This window comes from Ipomoea nil, unplaced genomic scaffold, assembly GCF_001879475.1.
Source record: "Ipomoea nil cultivar Tokyo-kokei standard unplaced genomic scaffold, Asagao_1.1 scaffold1416, whole genome shotgun sequence".
Taxonomy (NCBI): domain Eukaryota; kingdom Viridiplantae; phylum Streptophyta; class Magnoliopsida; order Solanales; family Convolvulaceae; genus Ipomoea; species Ipomoea nil.
This window is the reverse complement of record NW_017617844.1, coordinates 1,639,915-1,659,915: the sequence shown is the minus strand read 5'-3', so window position 1 is coordinate 1,659,915 and position 20,001 is coordinate 1,639,915. Positions and strand designations below refer to the sequence as shown.

The following is a 20,001-nucleotide window of genomic DNA, read 5'->3' as shown; positions in this document are numbered from 1 at the left end:
TTGGTTATTGGTAATTTGGGCTAAGCAGTCTTGAAGAAGGATGAATGTCTTTAAATTTACTTCTTCAGCAAAAAGAAAAGGCTGCTTTGGTGGAGAAATTGATTGAATTTTTGGTTTTTCCAAAATAAGTAAATTTTTCTGTTTTGGAGTAGAAGTTAATTGTTCTCTAAGGGTGTCTGCAAAAATAGGTGTAGAGAACGGTAAAAATTTTCCTGTCTCAAGAAGAGTCTGTAATTTTTCATTCTTCTGAACAAAAGATGATGTGTCAATTTCTGGGTCTGAAATTTCTTTGAGGAAATCAGGATCCTCAAAATTCTCCAAATGTTTCAAATATTTCTGATATTTAAGAACATTTGGAGAAATATAAGAATTTTTTTCGTAATTCTCCATAACAGAGTTAATTGCTTCCTGAATATCGAAAAATCCCTTAAAAAGGGGTATTCCGAATTTAGGAAATAATTTAATTTCTTCAATTAAAGGTACCCTTTCTTCCCATTTTAGATATACTCCAGCCTTAGGGTCGTTGTATAACACATAACAGGTAAATGGTTTTTTCTTAAAATGTTTTCCAGAATGGAAATATTCTGCTAAGGCATTGAGAATAGCAACCTTTTTTGGGTTAGCTTGCCTTTCAATAGCCAAGTTCCAAATATTGTCCAGGAGACATGTCTCCTTGTCATGAAGCCTGCTTCTGAGAGGTGTCATAAATTGATTTTTTTCCGGAAATGTCTTTAATTCCGTCTTGTCAAATGTGAAAATTTTCTCCATGTTCAAAGTCTGGAATTTACTGCTGAGAGTCTCAAATTCTGTGCTAAGTGTCTCAAATTTTCTGCACAACTCAACAAAGACTGGTTAGTCACACAATAATTTTCTTGATAATAAATCTGAAATCTTATTATCTTTTCCTTTAATATGTTCCCATTTAATTTTAAATCCTCTATTAAAGACAAATTCTCTAAATTTTAGCCATTTGTTAGAAGTTAATTTTCTTTCATTTTTAGTATCTACAAATTTAACAATTGATTCGCAATCTGTTCTGATAGTAATTTGCTTTTTAGATAAAATAAACAGTGCGAATTTCTCAAGTACATAGATTATTGCAAGTAATTCAAAGTCTAAGGATGTTAAATATCCTTTTTCTTTGAATACTCCAGATGTATATCTACAAATTCTCTCTGTAGATTTTAAAGCAAATTCATTTGGTTTTTTAATCAAAATTCCTCCCCAACCCATTTCACTACCATCAGTTTCTATTATTAAATAGTCTGATTCAAGAGGTAATGCAAGGGGTTCAAGTAATTTAATCTTTTCCTTAATTTGTTGGATAATTTTAATGTCTTGGTCATTAAACTTTCTTACTCCTTTACTTTGAGCTTTATTGTATAATGGAGTAGTTAATTTTGCTAAATTTTGGAAGTAAGGTCTTACATAATTTACTAATCCTAAAAAGGATTGTAATTGTTTTAATTCTTCCAATTTGTCAGGAAATTCCAAAATTTTTCTAGAGATGTGGGGTTGTAATTTAATACTTCCCTCTTCAATTTCAGCTCCTAAGAAGGAAATATAATTTTTTTCCTATGTCCATTTTCTTTTTGGATATTATTAATCCACGTTTTTCAAAAATTGTGAAAATAGTGTATAAGTGTGCTTTGTGCTCATTTTCTGTTTTTGAAAAGACTAAAATGTCATCAATGTAAACACAAGTAAAATTGCAGCAATCTTTAAAAATTTCATCCATCATTCTTTGGAAAATTTGTGGTGCATTTTTCAATCCAAATGACATTACTAGCCATTCAAAATGTCCTAATGTGCATGAAAATGCAGTTCATTCTATACTATCTGGATGCATTTTGACTTGCCAAAAACCAGATTTTAAATCAAATTTTGAAAACCAATTTTTTCCTTGAATTTTGTTAATTAGAGTGTCTTTATCTGGAATACAATACCCATCTTCATAAGTATTGTCATTAAGTCTTCTATAATCAAAGACCATTCTAGATTGACCTCTTTTCTTTTCTGCTTCTTTTTGAACAATAAAAGCAGGAGTTCTATGTCTTGAACTTGATTTCCTAATTATGCCTAATTTTAATAATTGTTCAATATGCATTTTAAATTCTTCTTGTTCCCAATTTCCATATTTAAAATTTGGTGATTTTATTGTGATGTCTCGGTTTATAATTTCTAATTTACAAATTGTTTTATTTCTTTCCCAGAATTTAGTAGGATTTTCTCCTATAATTTCTTCTTTTCCTAATTCCTTTATTAATTGGTCTAAGCCATTGTTTTTTAATTTTCTTTTAACATCATTTGTATCTATTAAGTGTAGATTTAGTTCAATCCCTTCTTTTAAATTTAGATTCTTAAGAATTTCTTCCTTGATTTGTGAATTTTCTTCAATTTTTAGAAAATTGCAAGTGCATTTTTCTTGGTTACTAATACATTTGCAGTCTTATAATTTTTTAAATTTCTTTTGTTCTAATATTCTAGGTTTGAAATTTGAAATTATAGGTATTAAAGAGCAGCTTTTACTAATAGTCAAATAATCTTTATTTATGATTATTTGTCCACTGTTGTGAAGAATAAAGTCTAATCCCATGATTATAGGGATTTTGTGGTTGTTTAAATTTTTAACCCAAATTTTGGGCCAATGATATGTATCAGACCAATTATTACAATTGGTTTGAAATCTTACTTGTAAATTTTTTAATTGTGAGTCTATAGCAATTTTAGTACCATCAAATTGTGTTGAGACAACAGGTGGCACTTTAACTATTTTTTGTTTAATTTCTTCTGGTAAGATTCCCAAGTCTATAGTAGATGAGGTTGCTCCTGAGTCTACTAAGATTGGTAAAATACATGTTAATCCATGTATTATTATTTTTCCAGGAATTACAATTTGAACTAATTTTTCAGTGTTACAAATTAAAGGTACGGGAGCAGTACAAGTTTCTGCTTCCTTTGTGTTGATAATGTTTAGTTCTTCTTGGGATAATTGGGTGAATTTAAAATTTTTCTCTTCTGATATTTGTTTCCCTTTTTCTACCAAAATTATTAGTTTATGTAGTTTTTCTTCCACAATATCTAGTCTTTTTTCTAAATTAGTCACTCTAGTTTCTAATTGATCAATTTTATTTTCAGGATTTTTTATTGTGTTAATTTGTTCTAAATTTGGAGTTTCAATCTCAAAATGCTTTTTAATGCAATTTGAGCAAATTTGCTTCATACATGTCTGGCACTCCCACCTTTTATTAAAAGTTGGATACCAGTTACATTTATGACACATAATATTGTCACTTCCTTATTTAAATTTCCAATTATGTATTCAATTTTCCATTTAGAAAAGATTAAAATTATTTAATTTTTCTAAAAGGATTCCATTGTTTGGAAAATTATCTTCTTGAATTTCAACTTCTTCAGTTTTCATTCCTTATAAGGAACAAATACTCCAAATTTCAGATTCACTAGAAATATCAGATGCTATTTCTACCAAATCTTCATTTATTGTGGAAACTAAATTTGATTCCCTGGTAAATAAATTTTTTCTGTTTGAACAGACAGAAGATAAATGTCCAGGTTTGTTACAAGCAAAACAAGTAATTGTTTTCTTGTATGTTTTATTAGGATTGTATTTCCTAACATGTCTTGTCTTGTTTAGGTAGGGTTTTCTTGCATTTGATTTTCTCAAATATTTTTCTTAACATAATTTTTCTTTTGTTTAGTTTGTTTTCTTTGGCACTCATCATCAGGATGTTTTCCATACTGTTGAGGAGTGTAAATTTGTTTGCAAAAACCTACATTCTTTTGTTTTAATTCTTTTTGAATTTGAATGTAAGTGAATTTTTTCTTTAATTCACTAATAATGTGTTGAATTCTTATTCCTATATTGTCAAAAATATCATTGGCTTGTACCAATTTCCATCATTCATGGATTTCTTTACCCAATGGTCCGGGTAACTTGGTAAAAAGCCTTTCTCCTAATTCTGGGGAAAAATAATTTCCTGAAATACTTGCTAGAGCATAAAAGTCTTTGAGGAATTCTATTACATGATTCCAATCAAATAATTGAATTTGTTCCAAGTTTCTCATAGCTTCTGCTTGTCTAATTGTTAGTCCAGTGTTGGCATCTCTGCCTGTGATAATTCTGTGTATTAAATAAGAAAAATTATGTATATTGCTCCATTGAGCAATTAATTCCGCTAATTTGTCTGGAAAATTTGTTTTAAAGGCTTCCTATGCAGCCCTAACAATATCTCCTAAATAATTTTCAGCAATTTTGATCATTTCATCACCGATATTGAAATGTCTCTTTCAAAATCTCTAATCATCATAGCAGTCCATTGCTCTAAATAATTATCCAATAATTGTGGATGAATATTAGTAATGTTTAAAATTATAGGATCTTTTTCCAAAATTTGAATTTCATGAGGAGTTCTTTTTCCCAAAGTTCTCCTATTAGGATTGTTTTGGTTGTAAATTGTGACAGGTAGTCTAGGAGGATGTCCTACTGGGTAAGCCATCTGTTCAGGAGTAGCAGATGGATAGTATGAGGATGTGGCAGTGTTTTGATTTATACTAGTTTCTGCTGTATTCATAAAATTTTTTATTGAATTTTCTTCTAGACTCATGTTTTCTTCTTCTTCAATTTTTTCAAAATTTTGTTTTAATTTGTGGATATCATTTAGATATTTTTCTAGTAAATTATATTTTTCTGAATTTCTCATTTTCAATTCTTGGTTTAATTTTTCCATAATTAATTCATCATTTTTAATTTTTTGAAATTCTTCTAATGTGAGTGCTCCTGAAATTTTTGAATCCATAGTCTATTCTTCTTCCGGATCTTGTTGGTTAGAGTTTTCAAAATTTTTGAATCTTAATAATAAAGATCCATTTTCATTGGTATAAGTTACTACCTCTGTTGGTTTTAAAGTTTCAATTTCAGTGGTTAAGTTTTCAATTTTCCATTCTTCTCCTGCCAAAAGAGAAGAAGAGACTGGTTCTGGTCCAAAGAATTTGATTCCTTTAGACTCAATTGTCTTAATTATGTTATCAATTTTAATTTTAAATCTTGGGCAAACTTGTGTAGATAATCTTCCCATTAAGATTACGTCCAACACAATATTTGATCCTTTAAAATTTCCAAATCCCTTTGTTTGGACTTGAACTTTTAAATACTTAATGTCTTTTAAGGCAATAGTATAATTTGGACATAAATAATGAATTCCAATATTATTATTCATGTCTACTTCTATTACCCCAATAATTTGTTTATTTAGTGAGGATTGTATCTAGTATCTAAAACAGCAACTAAGACTTTTGTCCCGTTTTGTTTTATTAGTAATCCTCTGACTCCAATTGTAATTAATCCTAAATGTATATAATTTAAATTTTTGGAAGAAATTTGATTTATACTTTCATTTGTTAATAATCCGAACGTTTCAGTCCTTCCCTCTGGTATTTCTAACATTTCGGATCTATGTGTTCTAATTAAACTGGAATTATTTTCTAAAACTCCAGTTCTGTATAACATATTTGGTCTTAATTTATTAATGCAATCATTTGACATAATTTCTAAATCTTTTTCTGTGTCAACAATTTGTTCTAATTTATAGGAATTTTTGTTTGAGTTAAATTTTAAAAGTCTGTTTAAATAAGAGGGACTGTTGGTTTGGTTTAATGTGCTAATTCTTCAGTTAATGTTCTTGACCTTCCCGTAAAAGGATTCATTATTTATTTAAATTTTTCTTGACTTCTTCTAAATTGTATGTCAAAAAATTTTTTGCTTTGGATTTAATTTGTGAAGAAATCTGAATATTAGAAAATTTTTTGGATAACAAATCAATGGAATTATTTATCTTAATTAGTTTTAGATTTTCAATTATTTGTTTTTCTCTTATTACTAAGTCAAATTTTGTATTAAAATTTTTAATTAATTTTAATAAATTTGAAATTTTCTTTTCTTGTTGTTCCATCATAGTTTTTAAATAATCAATTTGTTTTAAAATTATTTCATTAGATTGATTCATATTAGCAGATTAATTTTGCTATACAATTTTCAATTTTTTCTAAAATTTCTTTGTGGGATTCATAAGTGTTTTCCATTGTTTTATAAAAAGAGGAATTTGGGTCATAATTTTTTCCTTCAGTGTCTAGCCATTTTTTAGATTCTAATGCTCTAGTTTTATAATAAATCTTGTAATATTTTAAATGTGAAATTTTTTCAAAAAAATTCATGCCGAAATTTCTGTAATATAACTTTTCATTTCAAGAATTTTTTTAAGTGTAAATTCGTAATTATTATAGAAATATGCATATTGTTCCCAATTTTGTAAATGACAATATTCTTGCATGTATGCTAGAAAAATTTGAAGATTATGTTCATATATTCTAAGTTTTCAAATGCAAAATTTTAAACATGGATGAATCATTTTAATTTCTCAGAATCGTAATAAGCTCTGATACCAAATATGGGGGGGTATGCCTCCGTAGAGGTTTAGCTTGTGAAAAAATAAAAGATGTGAAAATTAGGATAGTAATTTGTGAAAAAGAAATGATGTAATAGTTTGAGAAGTGACTATCCAATGACATGTAGTACATGGCATTAATAATTTTTGGATTAGTTAGGAAATAAGTCAAAGTAGAATAGTGTTTTGAATTTATAAGTTCGGAGATAAATTTTGAAGAGTTTGGATATGTGTAGGAATTGAAATGACTATCTAATGACATGTAGTACATGGCATTAATATTTTTTGGATTAGTTAGCTAGGAAATAATACAAAGTAGAAATGTTGTTTGAATTTATTTGTTTGGAAATAAATTTTGATGAAGAGTTTGGATGTGTGTAGGGGTTGAAAATTAAATTTAAGGTGTAAGGATTAAATATATATATTTTTTCACAAGCTAAACCTCTGCAGAAACATACCCCCATAATAATAATAATAATAATAATTATATATATATATATATATATATATATATATATATATATATATATATATATATATATATATATATTGTGTGTGTATATTACAATATAATGTAACAATATACTTGAAACTTGGTTCAATTAGACTGAATCACAAAATTATAAATGTCACAACTCTCAAGTGATTGAGTGAACATTAATGATTGATTTTAGGAAATAAAAATAATAATTTTCTTGATTAAAAAAAAAAAAAAATCACTAGTAATGCTACAAAAATTTATCATTGCACAAGACAATAACTGCCTAATTTGCCATCATATAATATTCTCAAAACAATGAAATCAAGGGCTAATACACAGCTAAGGAAATAGAGAAGAAATGGAGTTAGATTATCAGACATGAGGACACCTTAACTTATGCTATATATATGTTCTTGGGCATAATTGCCTTTCAGAAAGTGCACGAAAAAGATTAGGTTCTGTCAATAAAATTAACATTATAGCACAACATAAGCTCTAACTAGTTACAGCAAAATAGCAAAAGGTTTTCTTCAGACTCCTTGCAACTAAAAGATGGTGGAAGGTGACAAGAGTGTCATCTTGGTCGTTTAGCTCCAAGGGGAAAAGAGACTCGCTGAGGAGCCTCTTGAGGCACATCTGTCCGATCTTGGGAAAGATTTTGGTTTTGGTTAGATGCGGGATTAGGATCGGAACCCTCTTCCTCCTCAGTTTCTTCCACATGTTGAGCAGTTCGTTTCTTGGGAATAGCAAGTTGATAGTTGGGGCTGATCAAGGTATCTTGTTCAGGAGGCAGTGGGATTCCAGGTCCTGAAATTGATTTTGGAAGAGGAATTTTGTTTCTGCTTCGAGCCAACTCTAACAGGACCTGGCAAACAGTTGTTAGATACCATATGTTCATTAAATAAGAATTGACATCAGATGGCAAGAGATCCACACTTGTAACCACAAGGTCACAAGTTCAAATTCTTACCCCCTTGGTTTGAGCTGGTCAGCTATGGGTAACCTAGGCTGGTTTATTTCCTTGTGGTCCTTTGCCAGCTAGGGTCATCACAAGGCAGGGTTTACCTACACCTAACATAATAGATCGGAATACACTATCATTCTTTTTCATTAAGACCAGTCTTTGCTCATCCATGGCTCCTTCACTTCACTCTTTCATATCCATACACACAATTTATAGATATACACAACACATATTTCAACTCATAATAATATGTAATGTTTGCATCATAGAAAGCATGCATTATCTAATCTAAGTATAAACATTGAACTTAAAAGTAATGGAGTGTATACCTCTCTGGGAGGGGGTGGAGCAAAGCTAAAATTAACTTTAGACTGAACTGCAAGCTTGAGATCATCAGAGTCTATCACAGTCTTGGCAGCATGCTCCGAGTACACCTGTGCATCCATCAACACATCAACAGCATGCCTATACATAAGCTCCAGGAACTGGTGGACCACACGTGGTTCGTACTCTTCAACACCCATTGATTTGAGTAGGGTTTTCACCACCTTTGCATCCCTTGGCAAGTCCTCTTCAGCTCCTTCTGCCATTTGCCTCTACTCTATATCCTTCTACCCCTCTGTGTGGCCAAATAATTCAATCCAACCACCACAGTAGTCTGTAGATTTTCAACTATCATGAAACCATTCCAAAAGATATCAGACAAAATAAACAACTTATGAAATTTCCAAAAAATAAAAAGAGAAAACATGTAAAGATCTGGAAACTTTGTGAACAAAACATGTTTTTGATAGAAATATCATAAAAGAGGAAATTTGATAATGCAAACCCTAATTAGTGCGACTATTACCTCTTGAAGACCAAGATGAGAATTCACAAGAAAGAATAGAAATCTAGGTGATTGATTTAATGATTTTTTCTGTGAAAATATTTTGAAACTCCACTCATTTATTGACAACTTTGATTTAGAATCTTTGGTCACAGGGTCAAGATTGGGGAACTCTAAACCCTTCATGGCTTCATTTACTTCCTGTTGGGCCCAAAAAGAACAGTGAAAACAATGGCCAATTATCCATTGAAATTTTGTTAAAGATTTTGTCATAGTTTGCAGTTGAATGTTGAAACCAAATAAGTAAAAATGCAAAATACAGGGCTATGGACCCACTCCTCTCTTCATATTTATCAGTATTTAGTATACACTAGATGCAAATTAACATTCAATTAATGCAAATAATCAATTCAAAATACAAAACCAGACAAGTATCCAGAACTATAAATTAATGATTCAGACCAATCTAGCAACTTAGTACTTCTACTCAAACTTGTCATTATTTCTCTTTAAAACTCAGACTTGGAAATAGGGAAGTGGGGCTTGGTTTGGTTTGATGACCAAACCAAAATTTTTGTAATTGTTCCTCACTTTAACCTGAAAAGTTCTTTATTGGTAATTCATATTGAAAGAAGTATACATAGAGACAAAATGCATTCAAACATTTTCACATAGGGGTGGGCGTTTCGGTTTTGTTTTCTTGTTTTCTTGTTTTTTGGTTTCGGTTTCGGTTTGTTCAGTTTTGAAAAAATGAAACCATTCGGTTTAAAATTGTAGTTCGGTTCGTTTTGGCTCCGTTCGGACTTCGGTTCGAGAATCCCAACTTCCTCTTCTGTTACAACCATATTGTTATTGTTATTGTTATTATTATTATTATTATTATTATTATTATTATTATTATTATTATTATTATTATTATTATTGTAGTGGGATATGGGATAGCCACTTTCTTAGGTAGTTACAACCACTTAGGTAGTGGGTAGTGGGTAGTTTTATATTACTATGTATAAATAGCTACATATGTAATTGAAGAAGGGGACTTTGGAAATTCAGAAACTTTTTGGCTTTCTATTAAGGAAAGATTGGGGAGACGAAGCACTCCAGAAACGCTTCATTTGTATTCTTAAGTTCCTAGGCCTGTGACGCGATCCTAATATCCCGGTGCCTATAACATTTGGTATCAGAGCCAACGTCATAGGCGATCAGACACTGGCAGATGCCATTCAGAACCTCCGGACCACAGTCGAGGCTATGAGGGTTGATCAGGAGGCTATGAAGGCTGATCAGGACGAACTCTGAGCTATGTTCCAGCAGTTCTTGGCCGGAAAAGAGGCTGCTTCCAGCAGCCACAACGCGCCCTCTCCTCCTCCCGCGGAGGAGGCACCACCTCCGCCACCCTGCCCTGCTGCCACCACCACTGCCCCCAAATTTACCAGGCCGGAGTTTCCCCGTTTCGACGGGCGAGAGGACCCCTCCGGCTGGCTTCACCAGTGTGAGCAGTTTTTCCGGGTACAGGGCACCCCAGCCCGCGATTTTGTCAGCCTGGCGGCCTTCCACCTGACCGGGGTGGCGCAACTTTGGCATTTCCGGCTAGAGATGGAAGAGCCGGAACTTACCTGGCTTCAGTTCAAACAACGTTGCTACCTGCGCTTCGGCCCTGGCCTCCGGGGTAATGCGTTGGGTTGTCTTGCCAAACTGAACCAAGGAGGCGGCACTGTCGAAGACTACTCTGATGACTTCCAGACGGCGCTGCTTCGTACATCTTCGATTCACCATGACCAAGTCGTTGACCTCTACACCGCGGGATTGGACGACTGGCTACGCATCGATGTTGAAAACCAGCGTCCACCGAACATGGATGTCGCCATCAACCTCGCCAGATCTTACTCTCGCCGCCAGCTCTCCGTACCCGACCACCGTCCGCGACCGTGTCCGGCGTTCTCTTCCTTCGCCGGTGATACTTCGTTGCGTCCTGGGCAGTCCACTCCGGCGCGGCCTGGGCAGTCGGCACCGGCAACCTCCGCGAACAGCTTCCACGTCGCGAACCCTAGGCCAGCTCCGTCGTCGCCCTCTTCCGCCGGCGGTTCACGCGGGTCCTCTTCCTTTCCCACCGAACGGCGTCTCTCGCGATCTGAGTACCAACATCGACGCTCCAAGGGTCTCTGTTTTACTTGTGATGAGCGCTAGACTCCCGGCCATAATTGTGCACATTTATTTTGTGTGGTTATTGATGAGGCTAAAGTGAATATTGGGTCCGACCCAGCTGGACAACCAGGTGGTCCATTTGAGCATCAAGTGACTGATTTTGTCTAGTCCAAATAAAACACTTATGGGTTCTAATAATACACCCTGTTCCATCACCTTGAGGACAAGGTGATTTTTTATGGGCGGGGAAATGTTACAACCATAGTGTTGTTACAATTATTATTATTATTATTATTATTATTATTATTATTATTATTATTGTAGTGGGATATGGGATTGCCACTTTCTTAGGTAGTTACAACCACTTAGGTAGTGGGTAGTGGGTAGTTTTATATTACTATGTATAAATAGCTACATATGTAATTGAAGAAGGGGACTTTGGAAATTCAGAAACTTTTTGGCTTTCTATTAAGGAAAGATTGGGGAGACGAAGCACTCCAGAAACGCTTCATTTGTATTCTTAAGTTCCTAGGCCTGTGACGCGATCCTAATATCCCGGTGCCTATAACATCTTCTTTTTTTTTTTCAAATTTTGATCACATAATTACATGCTCTCAACATTACTACTTCATAGTCCAAGGTTTCAGTTCACAGAAACATAACCCAGAAGGAAGAAACAGTATAATACTCACATCTGTTCTGTTTAGTGTCTTGAAATGTTTTTACTTCAAATCATTTATAGAGACTCAATCACGCACAAAGTTTTCATCATCTCAAAAGTTCAATACTACAAGCAAAGAAAACTAAGCAAATAAAAAGGTAGAGAGAATCTGAATAACTAAATGCAAGGATGGATAGATAGAGAACAACATTCACCCTCAATCTGTGCTAAAAAGAAAAGGAAAAGTTTTTTTTAATAAACTGATTGGAACAGTAGAACTTGTTCATAAACTGCCATAGAGGTTCTGGATTGTTAAGAAAAATGTACAATTTTTATGGATACAACTAGACAGTTTAAAGCAGGAAGCTAATCAGGATACGTATGTGACTTACTGACTTAGCCTACATTCAAATCGTATCAGATAGTCAAAACTAAAGTGATAACTTGAAAAGAAACCTCAATAATAATAGTAGCATTAGAAATAGGAGAAGAAATAAAAAAAGAATCAAACACCACCAAAAAATAAAAAATACTTATTTTCTAACACAAAACACAGAGGTCAATTCATCTGGTAGATCCTTTTGTGCCAGTTTTCTCTTTCTCTAAATGTACTAGACTTCCTTATTCTTCTTCTCTGTTTAATATTGTCTATGAGGGGTAATATCAGCAAGGTGCAAGTCTTTAATTACACTGCATAAAATCAAGCACCACATATGCAAGTTATATTTTTGCAGTGTTTAGACATTTCCCAGAAACCTCTGCATAACAACAAAATATCTTTCGGACAACGGTTTAACCTATTATCTGAAATGGGAATCGATCACATTGCAAAGTGGAAATTGAAGAATCAAGACAACATTGAACATTAAACTCATTAAAGCATTTCCCTTTGACCCTTTCATCCATCCAGAATATCCAACAAGAAATTGAGACACAAAATTTGGAAGTGACCAGAGACGAAGGGGACACGGAGTTCTCGCCTACGGCTGTCGCAGGGGAGGCAGAGACCGGATTACTCGTCGGTGGCTGTCGCAAGCAGGGGAGGCGGAAACAGTCCTTGTTGTCTACTGCTCACAAGGGAGACCGTCCTCGGCGATTCACAGTAGAGGAGCCGAGGATGCAGATTGCCAGATGCCCCTAGATTAGTTTTATATTCTTATTAGGTTATTACGGAGTATATATTTATAACCGAAACCGAACCGCCCACCCCAATTTTCACAAACATCTGGTAAGCAATTCAAAACTTACCTGCCCGCATATTCAGACTCCGAATTTATCAATAATAAATAGTTCATCAACGATATTAATTTCACGAAATTGACATAAATGCAATCTTGTTACCAATAAATTACAGCTTACAGCTGCAGATGCACATATAAGTATGAACATACACATCGAAGAAGGAAACATGCATACATAGAAGAAGAAGAAGTACCTTATATTATCAGCTTTTAACAATCCTCCTTTCAACGAAAAAGAAACAGAAAAACCTAGCGGCTGGAGATGACGGAGGCACGGGGGACGGTGCCGGAGAGAGCCTAATTATCCGGTGAACAGACAATAGATGAAAATTTATGGAGAAATAGTTAAAGCATTACATGGAAGGAATAAAACGACGTCGAATTTGAATGGTGCGTTTGTTTATTTATTTTTACTTGGCACAAGTGTCAAATAGGTTCATCTAGTACTTCAAAATGCTTAATTCCCCCATCAACTGAAAAATAAATTTATCGATTTTTTTACAAGTTACCTCTGAATTGCCCCTCTACCCATGTAATTTTATTTAAATAAAAATGATGATATGTGAAATTTACTTCCTAATCTCCGGCTATAAGCCGAGAACCCTAGTCCAAGCCAAAATCATCTTCGCACATCTCTAGTTCTTCATAATCTCCCGTCATTCTTCATATGTAATCTCCGTTCATTGAACAAGTTATTTGAACTAGAATTCTTTAGGATAATGTACAACTTACCTACTTGCTCAGATGCATTGTAACGCCTTAAAATTCCTAAGCTAATCGACGCCTTCGAATGCACTGTCGTCAATTCGGAACTCTTCTGCACTGCGTCTATTCGAACATAAACTAATCGACGCCTTCGGGAATTACCTCTTCACCGCCTTCGAACACATAACGAATTATTTGCACTGTCGTCGGTTTCCAATTATTTAGGATGGGGTTAATTTTGATTATTTAGGATGGGGTTTGATTTTGTTGAAGGCTCTCACTGATTACGAAGGCTTAGGCTCTCACTGGGATTAGTTTTCGAATTATTCAGCATTAGGAATTAAGTATTAGGTTTTCGAATTATTCAGAATTAGGAATTAAATATTAGGGTTTCGAATTACAGGGTTAATTTTGTTATTTAATTGTCATGTCATTATTGCCGCATAATCAGTGATCGGGTCAAGTCATACTTCATCAAAGGTAACCTGCAAAAAAAACTAATACACAAATTTTTAGAGATAAGTGCGTCCAATTACATTATATTTTAATTGATGGGAAAACTTGAACACTTCGAAGTTGTAGATGGACCTATTTGACCCTTGTGCCTTTTGACTTTATTTACTTAAATCGATTAAATTGAAAATTATTTCAGTTAATTAAATAAAGTTTTATTTGGTGAAATACTTAAAAATATATCATTACCAAAATCTTTCAAATTGAAACATGTGTTTCATCTCATCTAAAATTCTATGGCCCTGTTTGGTAAAATGGATGTTAGCTGATAGTTGTTAGTTGTTAGCTGATTGTGTTAATTAGAGGGTATAAATAGTTGATAACATTAGCTGATTGTAGAAAAGTGTTTGGTAAATTAGCTGTTAGCTGATAGCTGTTTAGTATAATTTCTTTTTTCAAAAAGCTAATTGAAAAAGTTACTTGGAGTAGCATTTTGAATTTTAGCCTTTTGGAGTTGCAAAAAGCTAATTAACCAAATATTTATATTGATGTTTTAACTAAATCAAACAATTAATAGTGGTCAAATAAGTCAAAATTGGCCTATAGGCCAATTTTTTACCAAACAGGGCCTAAATTATAATTCTCACGGAGTTGTTATACCATGGTCCACCTTATAAGCTAGACACTGGTCCTAAACGGCGTATAAATCAGTTACATATATGTTAACATAAATTGAAGTATGTACTTCATCTCAACTAAAAATCTAAATCAATAATTAGATTACAAATTTATGTTTATATCTTATATGCTCAAGACTTCAAACCCTTTTCTCTAACACTATTTGCATGTTTGATTCACAAGAAAATATTTTTCAAAGAGAATTTTGTCCTCAAATTTGAGGAGAAATACATATTTAAATATTTTTCAAAGAGAATTTTGCAAATACATATTTTACCCTTATTTGATTAGTGGAGAATTTTTTTGTTCTAAAGGTAGACAGTTCAATTATTATATTACCCTCGTATATCTTTACTATATACGAATATTTGAATCTTTATATTAATTATTCAAAATAATAAAATCAATATTCCAATTAATTTTTTGAGTTAATGTCATTTTTGGTCCTAGACTTATGGGGACATGCACACTTTTCATCCTCCATAATAAAAATTGCCATTATGTAGCCACGCTTATTGATCCTTGGACAATTTTAATCCTCCGTTAGTTTCTACGTTTTCTTACTGTTAAAATAAATGGCTTTTTAGTCTTTTCGAGTGTTCTTCTTCTTTATTCCAGAAATAAGAACATGGGAGACAAAAATAAGGTCAAATGAACAAAATACATTGGATTATTGTTCAAAATGTTCATATATTTGTTGTAAGAGAAAGGATGGTGGCCGCTGGAAGCAATGAATTGAACTGTGAGGAGGCAGCGGCGACGACGAATCTCTATTGCTGAAGAGCTTTCATCCGGACCCATCTGTGAGGAAGCTGTGGTGGTGGCAAACTGCTGTTGCTAAAGAGCTTTCATCCGGACCCATCGACGGAGTCATCAATTGATAAATAACAATTTTTGCAGTTCCCTGTTGATGCTGGATTTTTCTATCTTTTCTAGTTTTATTTCTGCGAATTTGAGCCTCAATTGATAAATAACAATTTTTGCATCTAGAGTTGTGAATTGAATTAGATGGTCGCCGGAGGAAACCATCTGGGTTTTTTCATTTTTGCAGTTCCCTGCTCTATTTTTGAATCAGATGGTCGGCTGTGAATCCTATTTTTGCAGTTCCCTGTTGATGATGGGTTTTCTTCTATCTTTTTTTGTTTTATTTCTGCAAATTTGAGCCTCAATTGATAAATAACAATTTCGCATCTAGAGTTGCGAATTTGAGCTCTGTGAATCAACGAGCTTTCTCTTTGCTGCTGTCGTTGTTCATCGCCTGCCAAACACCTGCTGCTCATCACCGTTGCCATGGGATCTCCTTGCTGCTACCGTTGTTCACAGCCGCAACCGCCACCGACTACCACCACCGGAGAAGATCTCCTTGCTGCTCCCGTTGTTCACAGCCGCAACCGCCACTGACTACCACCACCGGAGAAAACCTCCACTTTCGTTGGGATCTGCTTAGGGAAAAGAAGACATAAAATGACATAAACGCCCTTCAATTTCACAGTCAACAAACGGCACTTCTGACGGAGGACTAAAAATGTCCAACGACGAATAAGTGTGGCTACAAATTGGCAATTTTTATTATGGAGGATGAAAAGTGTTCATGCCCCCATAAGTCTAGGACCAAAAATGGCATTAACTCTAATTTTTTTTCATAGAATTTAAATGAGTTAATAACCAAAATGGTCCCTCGACTATGCCGTAATTACCAATTTAGTCCTCAACTATCATTCTTACCCAATTAAGTCCTTAACTATACAATATTTACCTAATTTAGTCCTCTGTTAATGTATATGTTAGTAGGCTGTTAATAATGAGGGCAAAACAGTGATTTTATCCATCTCCTTCCTCACACCGCTACAATATATTGTATACACGATTATCTGTCACCTCCGACTAGATTATCTCCGATGCATCGCAGCTGTCCTCCGCTTCAACTAGATTATCTCGAGACACCATCCTCTATCACCATCTCTAGTTCAAACACATCTATCGGCTGATTTCTTATATGGCGTGTGCAACGTAACTAATCTTTTTGTGGAACATCTTGGAGCAGAACTGACACCCATCCTTCATTATCACTCCGTCTGTAAGACGTAGCCGTTAGTTTCCGGTATCCCGTTAGACTATTCCGGTAAAATTTGCGGTGGCGTGCATACTATAAGAGTTCATCATGTTGGAACCCGTATGCGGAAATCAACAGTGTCGAAAACTGAAGCAAAGTTTCATGTAAAACTGGACGGAAGTGGACTGGGAAATATTGTGGAAAAGCTTATATCTGTGGCGTGTGTATTAACACTCCCTTAAAAGCATTTGCGACCAGGGTATCGCATGCTCCCGACAGAAAAACACAGATTACACACGAACAATAATGTTCAGATTTCTCAGGCAGAATGAAGGTTCAGCGTGTGGATTATGCAATGATGGAGTGTGTTTACATACTGGAAGTATTAACACCTCCTTCATTACCATCCAAGGAAAACGCTACAAAGAGGGAGAGCAAGGGAAGGAGTACCACACACGTTCACAGTTTGTGATTAGTGTGCGGACAAGGTGGTCAAAACTCCTTTAAATAAGGGTTAAAATTAATGTGCGGAACAAAATGTTGACCCCACCACACCGCGCGTGCGATGGCGGCGGCGCACGCGGGATCTCCCCTTGTTTCCTCTTCATAACACTTCAAGCCTTCTAAAATAGGTGGTAGCTTAAATAGTGAGAGATAGTGAGGTAGCTAAGCAATGTGGGACAAAGCCTAACTCTTAAATGTTCCCAACAATCCCCCACACATTTAAAGTGGCAATGCTATACCGTACCAACCTGAGTGTACACCAGACTTAATTTCCATACCAGTGTATAAAACTTGAACTGACATGTAGTGGAACCAAGTAACCCTTTCCCGGAAGTGAATTTGATCTTGAACTCATCGGTCAGTCGAGTTTTGAACTTAGTTGCACTCATTAACTTTGTAATAATCCCTGTTTCGTCTATCTCTACATATAGACATTTCAATCTGTCAAGTCTACCTCTGCATAGACTACCTGTAATAGGCTACATATTTGTCACTGTTCTTTACAGTTTTGTAAGTCTTTCCGTGATCTCATATGCCCAACACATGTGGTGCATCATGAATTTCTTACCTCATTTGGTTTCAAACCCATCTCCCTTGAAGTATCAAGGACGGTCTTACGATTTAGACCTTTCGTGAAGGGGTCTGCTATATTCTTTTCAGATCTCACAAACTCCATTGTGATTACCCCCATTCAACATTAACTGCCTCACAGACTCATGTCTGACTCTTATGTGTCTTCTTTTGCCATTGTAGACACTGTTTTGCGCAACACAGATGGCAGTTTGTGAGTCACAGTGTATCGGGACGGCAGGTGCTGGACACCCCCACAACAGCACGTCTGCCAGTAGGTTTCTCAGCCACTCTGCTTCCTGGCTTGCTAGATCTAAAGCTATAAATTCAGCTTCCATCGTTGATCTGGCAATGCAAGATTGTTTTGATGACTTCCATGAGATAGCGGTTCCACACATAGTGAATACATATCCACTTGTTGAGCTTGCATCATCGCCACCGTTTACCCAGTTCGCATCACAATACCCTTCTAGTACAGCTGGAGACCCTTTGTAGTCTAGGCCCCAGTCTACAGTGCCTCTCAGGTATCTTAGTACCCGTTTTAGTGCATCCCAATGTGAGACACTCGGGTTGTGGGTATAGCGACTGAGTTTGTTTACTGCGTATGCAATGTCGGGTCTAGTATAGTTCATGAGAAACATCAGACTACTGATTATTTTTGCATCTCTTCTTGTGACACACTATTCTCTATGTTCTTTGATAATTTTACACTGGGATCATAAGGGGTCTTGGCTGGAGTTACATCATAACTCCCAAACTTCTTTAGAAGTTTCTCCATATAATGACCTTGAGATAAGAGGTAACCCTCCTTGGTTTTTGTGACTTTTATCCCAAGTATCACATCGGTTTCCCCTAGATCTTTCATGTCGAATTTATCACATAGATTTCTTTTCGTGTCTTTTATAGCCTCAATATTAGGGCTAAAAATCAACATGTCATCTACATAGAGACAGATGATCACAATGCTAGACTTTATCTCTTTAGTATATAAGCAAGCATCTGACCGGTTAGTAGTGTAATCCAGGTCTAATAAAGTTTTATGAAATTTTTCATACCACTGCTTGGGGGCTTGTTTCAAGCCATACAGAGATCTCTTGAGTCTTCATACTTTCCCTTCTTGACCAGGATCTACACATCCGGGAGGTTGTTCCATGTAGATTTCTTCTTCTAGTTCACCATTGAGAAACGCAGTCTTCACATCCATCTGGTGAACTAACAACCTGTGTAAAGATTCCAAAGCAAATAGAACACGAATGGTTGCTATTTTTGTTACCGGTGAGTAAGTAAAGAAATAATCCTCACCGAATTTCTGAGTGTAGCCTTTTGCCACTAGTCTGGCTTTGAACCTTTCAATTGAGTCATCTGGTCTCAACTTCCTTTTAAAAATCTATTTGCAACCGATAGGTTTGCAACCTCTTGGTAGATTAACCAACTCCCAAGTGTGATTTGACTGTATAGAGTCTAATTCATTTTTAACAGCATCTTTCCACAATGTGGAATCTACCGAGCGCATAGCTTCTTGAAAGGTTTTTAGTTCTTCTTCTAGTACTAATTGTCATATGAATTGATCACAAATCTCATTTATGTCTTTCAATTCTGTCAAGTACGTTATGAAATCAGAACCAAAATTTTTCTCTATTCTAGCTCTTTTACTCCTTTTTGGTTCCTCAGGGGTGTTTGAGAAACTCGGAAAAGAGTCAGAAGAATTTTGTTGAAAGCTAACATCAGATGAGGGATAAGGTGTTTTCATAGGAAAGACTGTTTCAAAGAAAATGGCATCTTTAGCTTCAGACATTGTACGATTTTCTAAGTACATGAATCTGTATGCAGCACTGTTCTCAGCATACCCAACAAAGATGGCATCTATAGTTTTAGGTCCCAAGTTGGGCCTTTTGAAGGACGGCAGTCCTACTTTTGCTAAGCAGCCCCACACTCTCAGGTAATTAAGGTTTGGGGCATGCCCCTTCCACAGTTCATAGGGTGTTTTATCAAACCCTTTGTGCGGTACTCTATTTAGAATGTGGTTTGCTGTTATAGCAGCTTCCCCCCACAAAGAGTCCAGAGCACCTGAGCTGATTAACATTGCATTAATCATCTCTTTGAGAGTTCGATTTTTTCTCTCAGCAATGCCATTTTGTTGGGGAGTGTACGGTGCTGTAACTTCATGAATAATGCCAGAATTTTCACACAAAGTTCTAAGAGAATTAGATTCATATTCTCCCCCTCTATCGGATTGAAGCCTTTTTATCTTTTTGT

General features: G+C 35.0%; 1 protein-coding gene across 2 annotated transcripts; it reads right to left on the bottom strand.

The window, feature by feature from the left end:
- Positions 1-7,290: 7,290 nt before the first annotated feature.
- LOC109187121 (transcription initiation factor TFIID subunit 9-like) lies at positions 7,291-13,805 on the bottom strand. Of its 2 annotated transcripts, XM_019337273.1 has the most exons (4): positions 13,515-13,805; positions 12,977-13,079; positions 8,236-8,578; positions 7,291-7,807 (listed from the first exon to the last, which is right to left on the bottom strand). In XM_019337273.1, the coding sequence occupies exons 3-4, from the start codon at positions 8,494-8,496 to the stop codon at positions 7,517-7,519; spliced, it is 552 nt and encodes a 183-aa protein (XP_019192818.1). In that variant the 5' UTR covers positions 8,497-8,578; positions 12,977-13,079; positions 13,515-13,805; the 3' UTR covers positions 7,291-7,516. The 2 variants fall into 2 exon arrangements, with proteins under 2 accessions (XP_019192818.1, XP_019192819.1); XM_019337274.1 differs by lacking the exon at positions 13,515-13,805 and having other exon boundaries at positions 8,236-8,564; positions 12,977-13,192.
- Between the last annotated feature and the right edge of the window lie 6,196 nt (positions 13,806-20,001).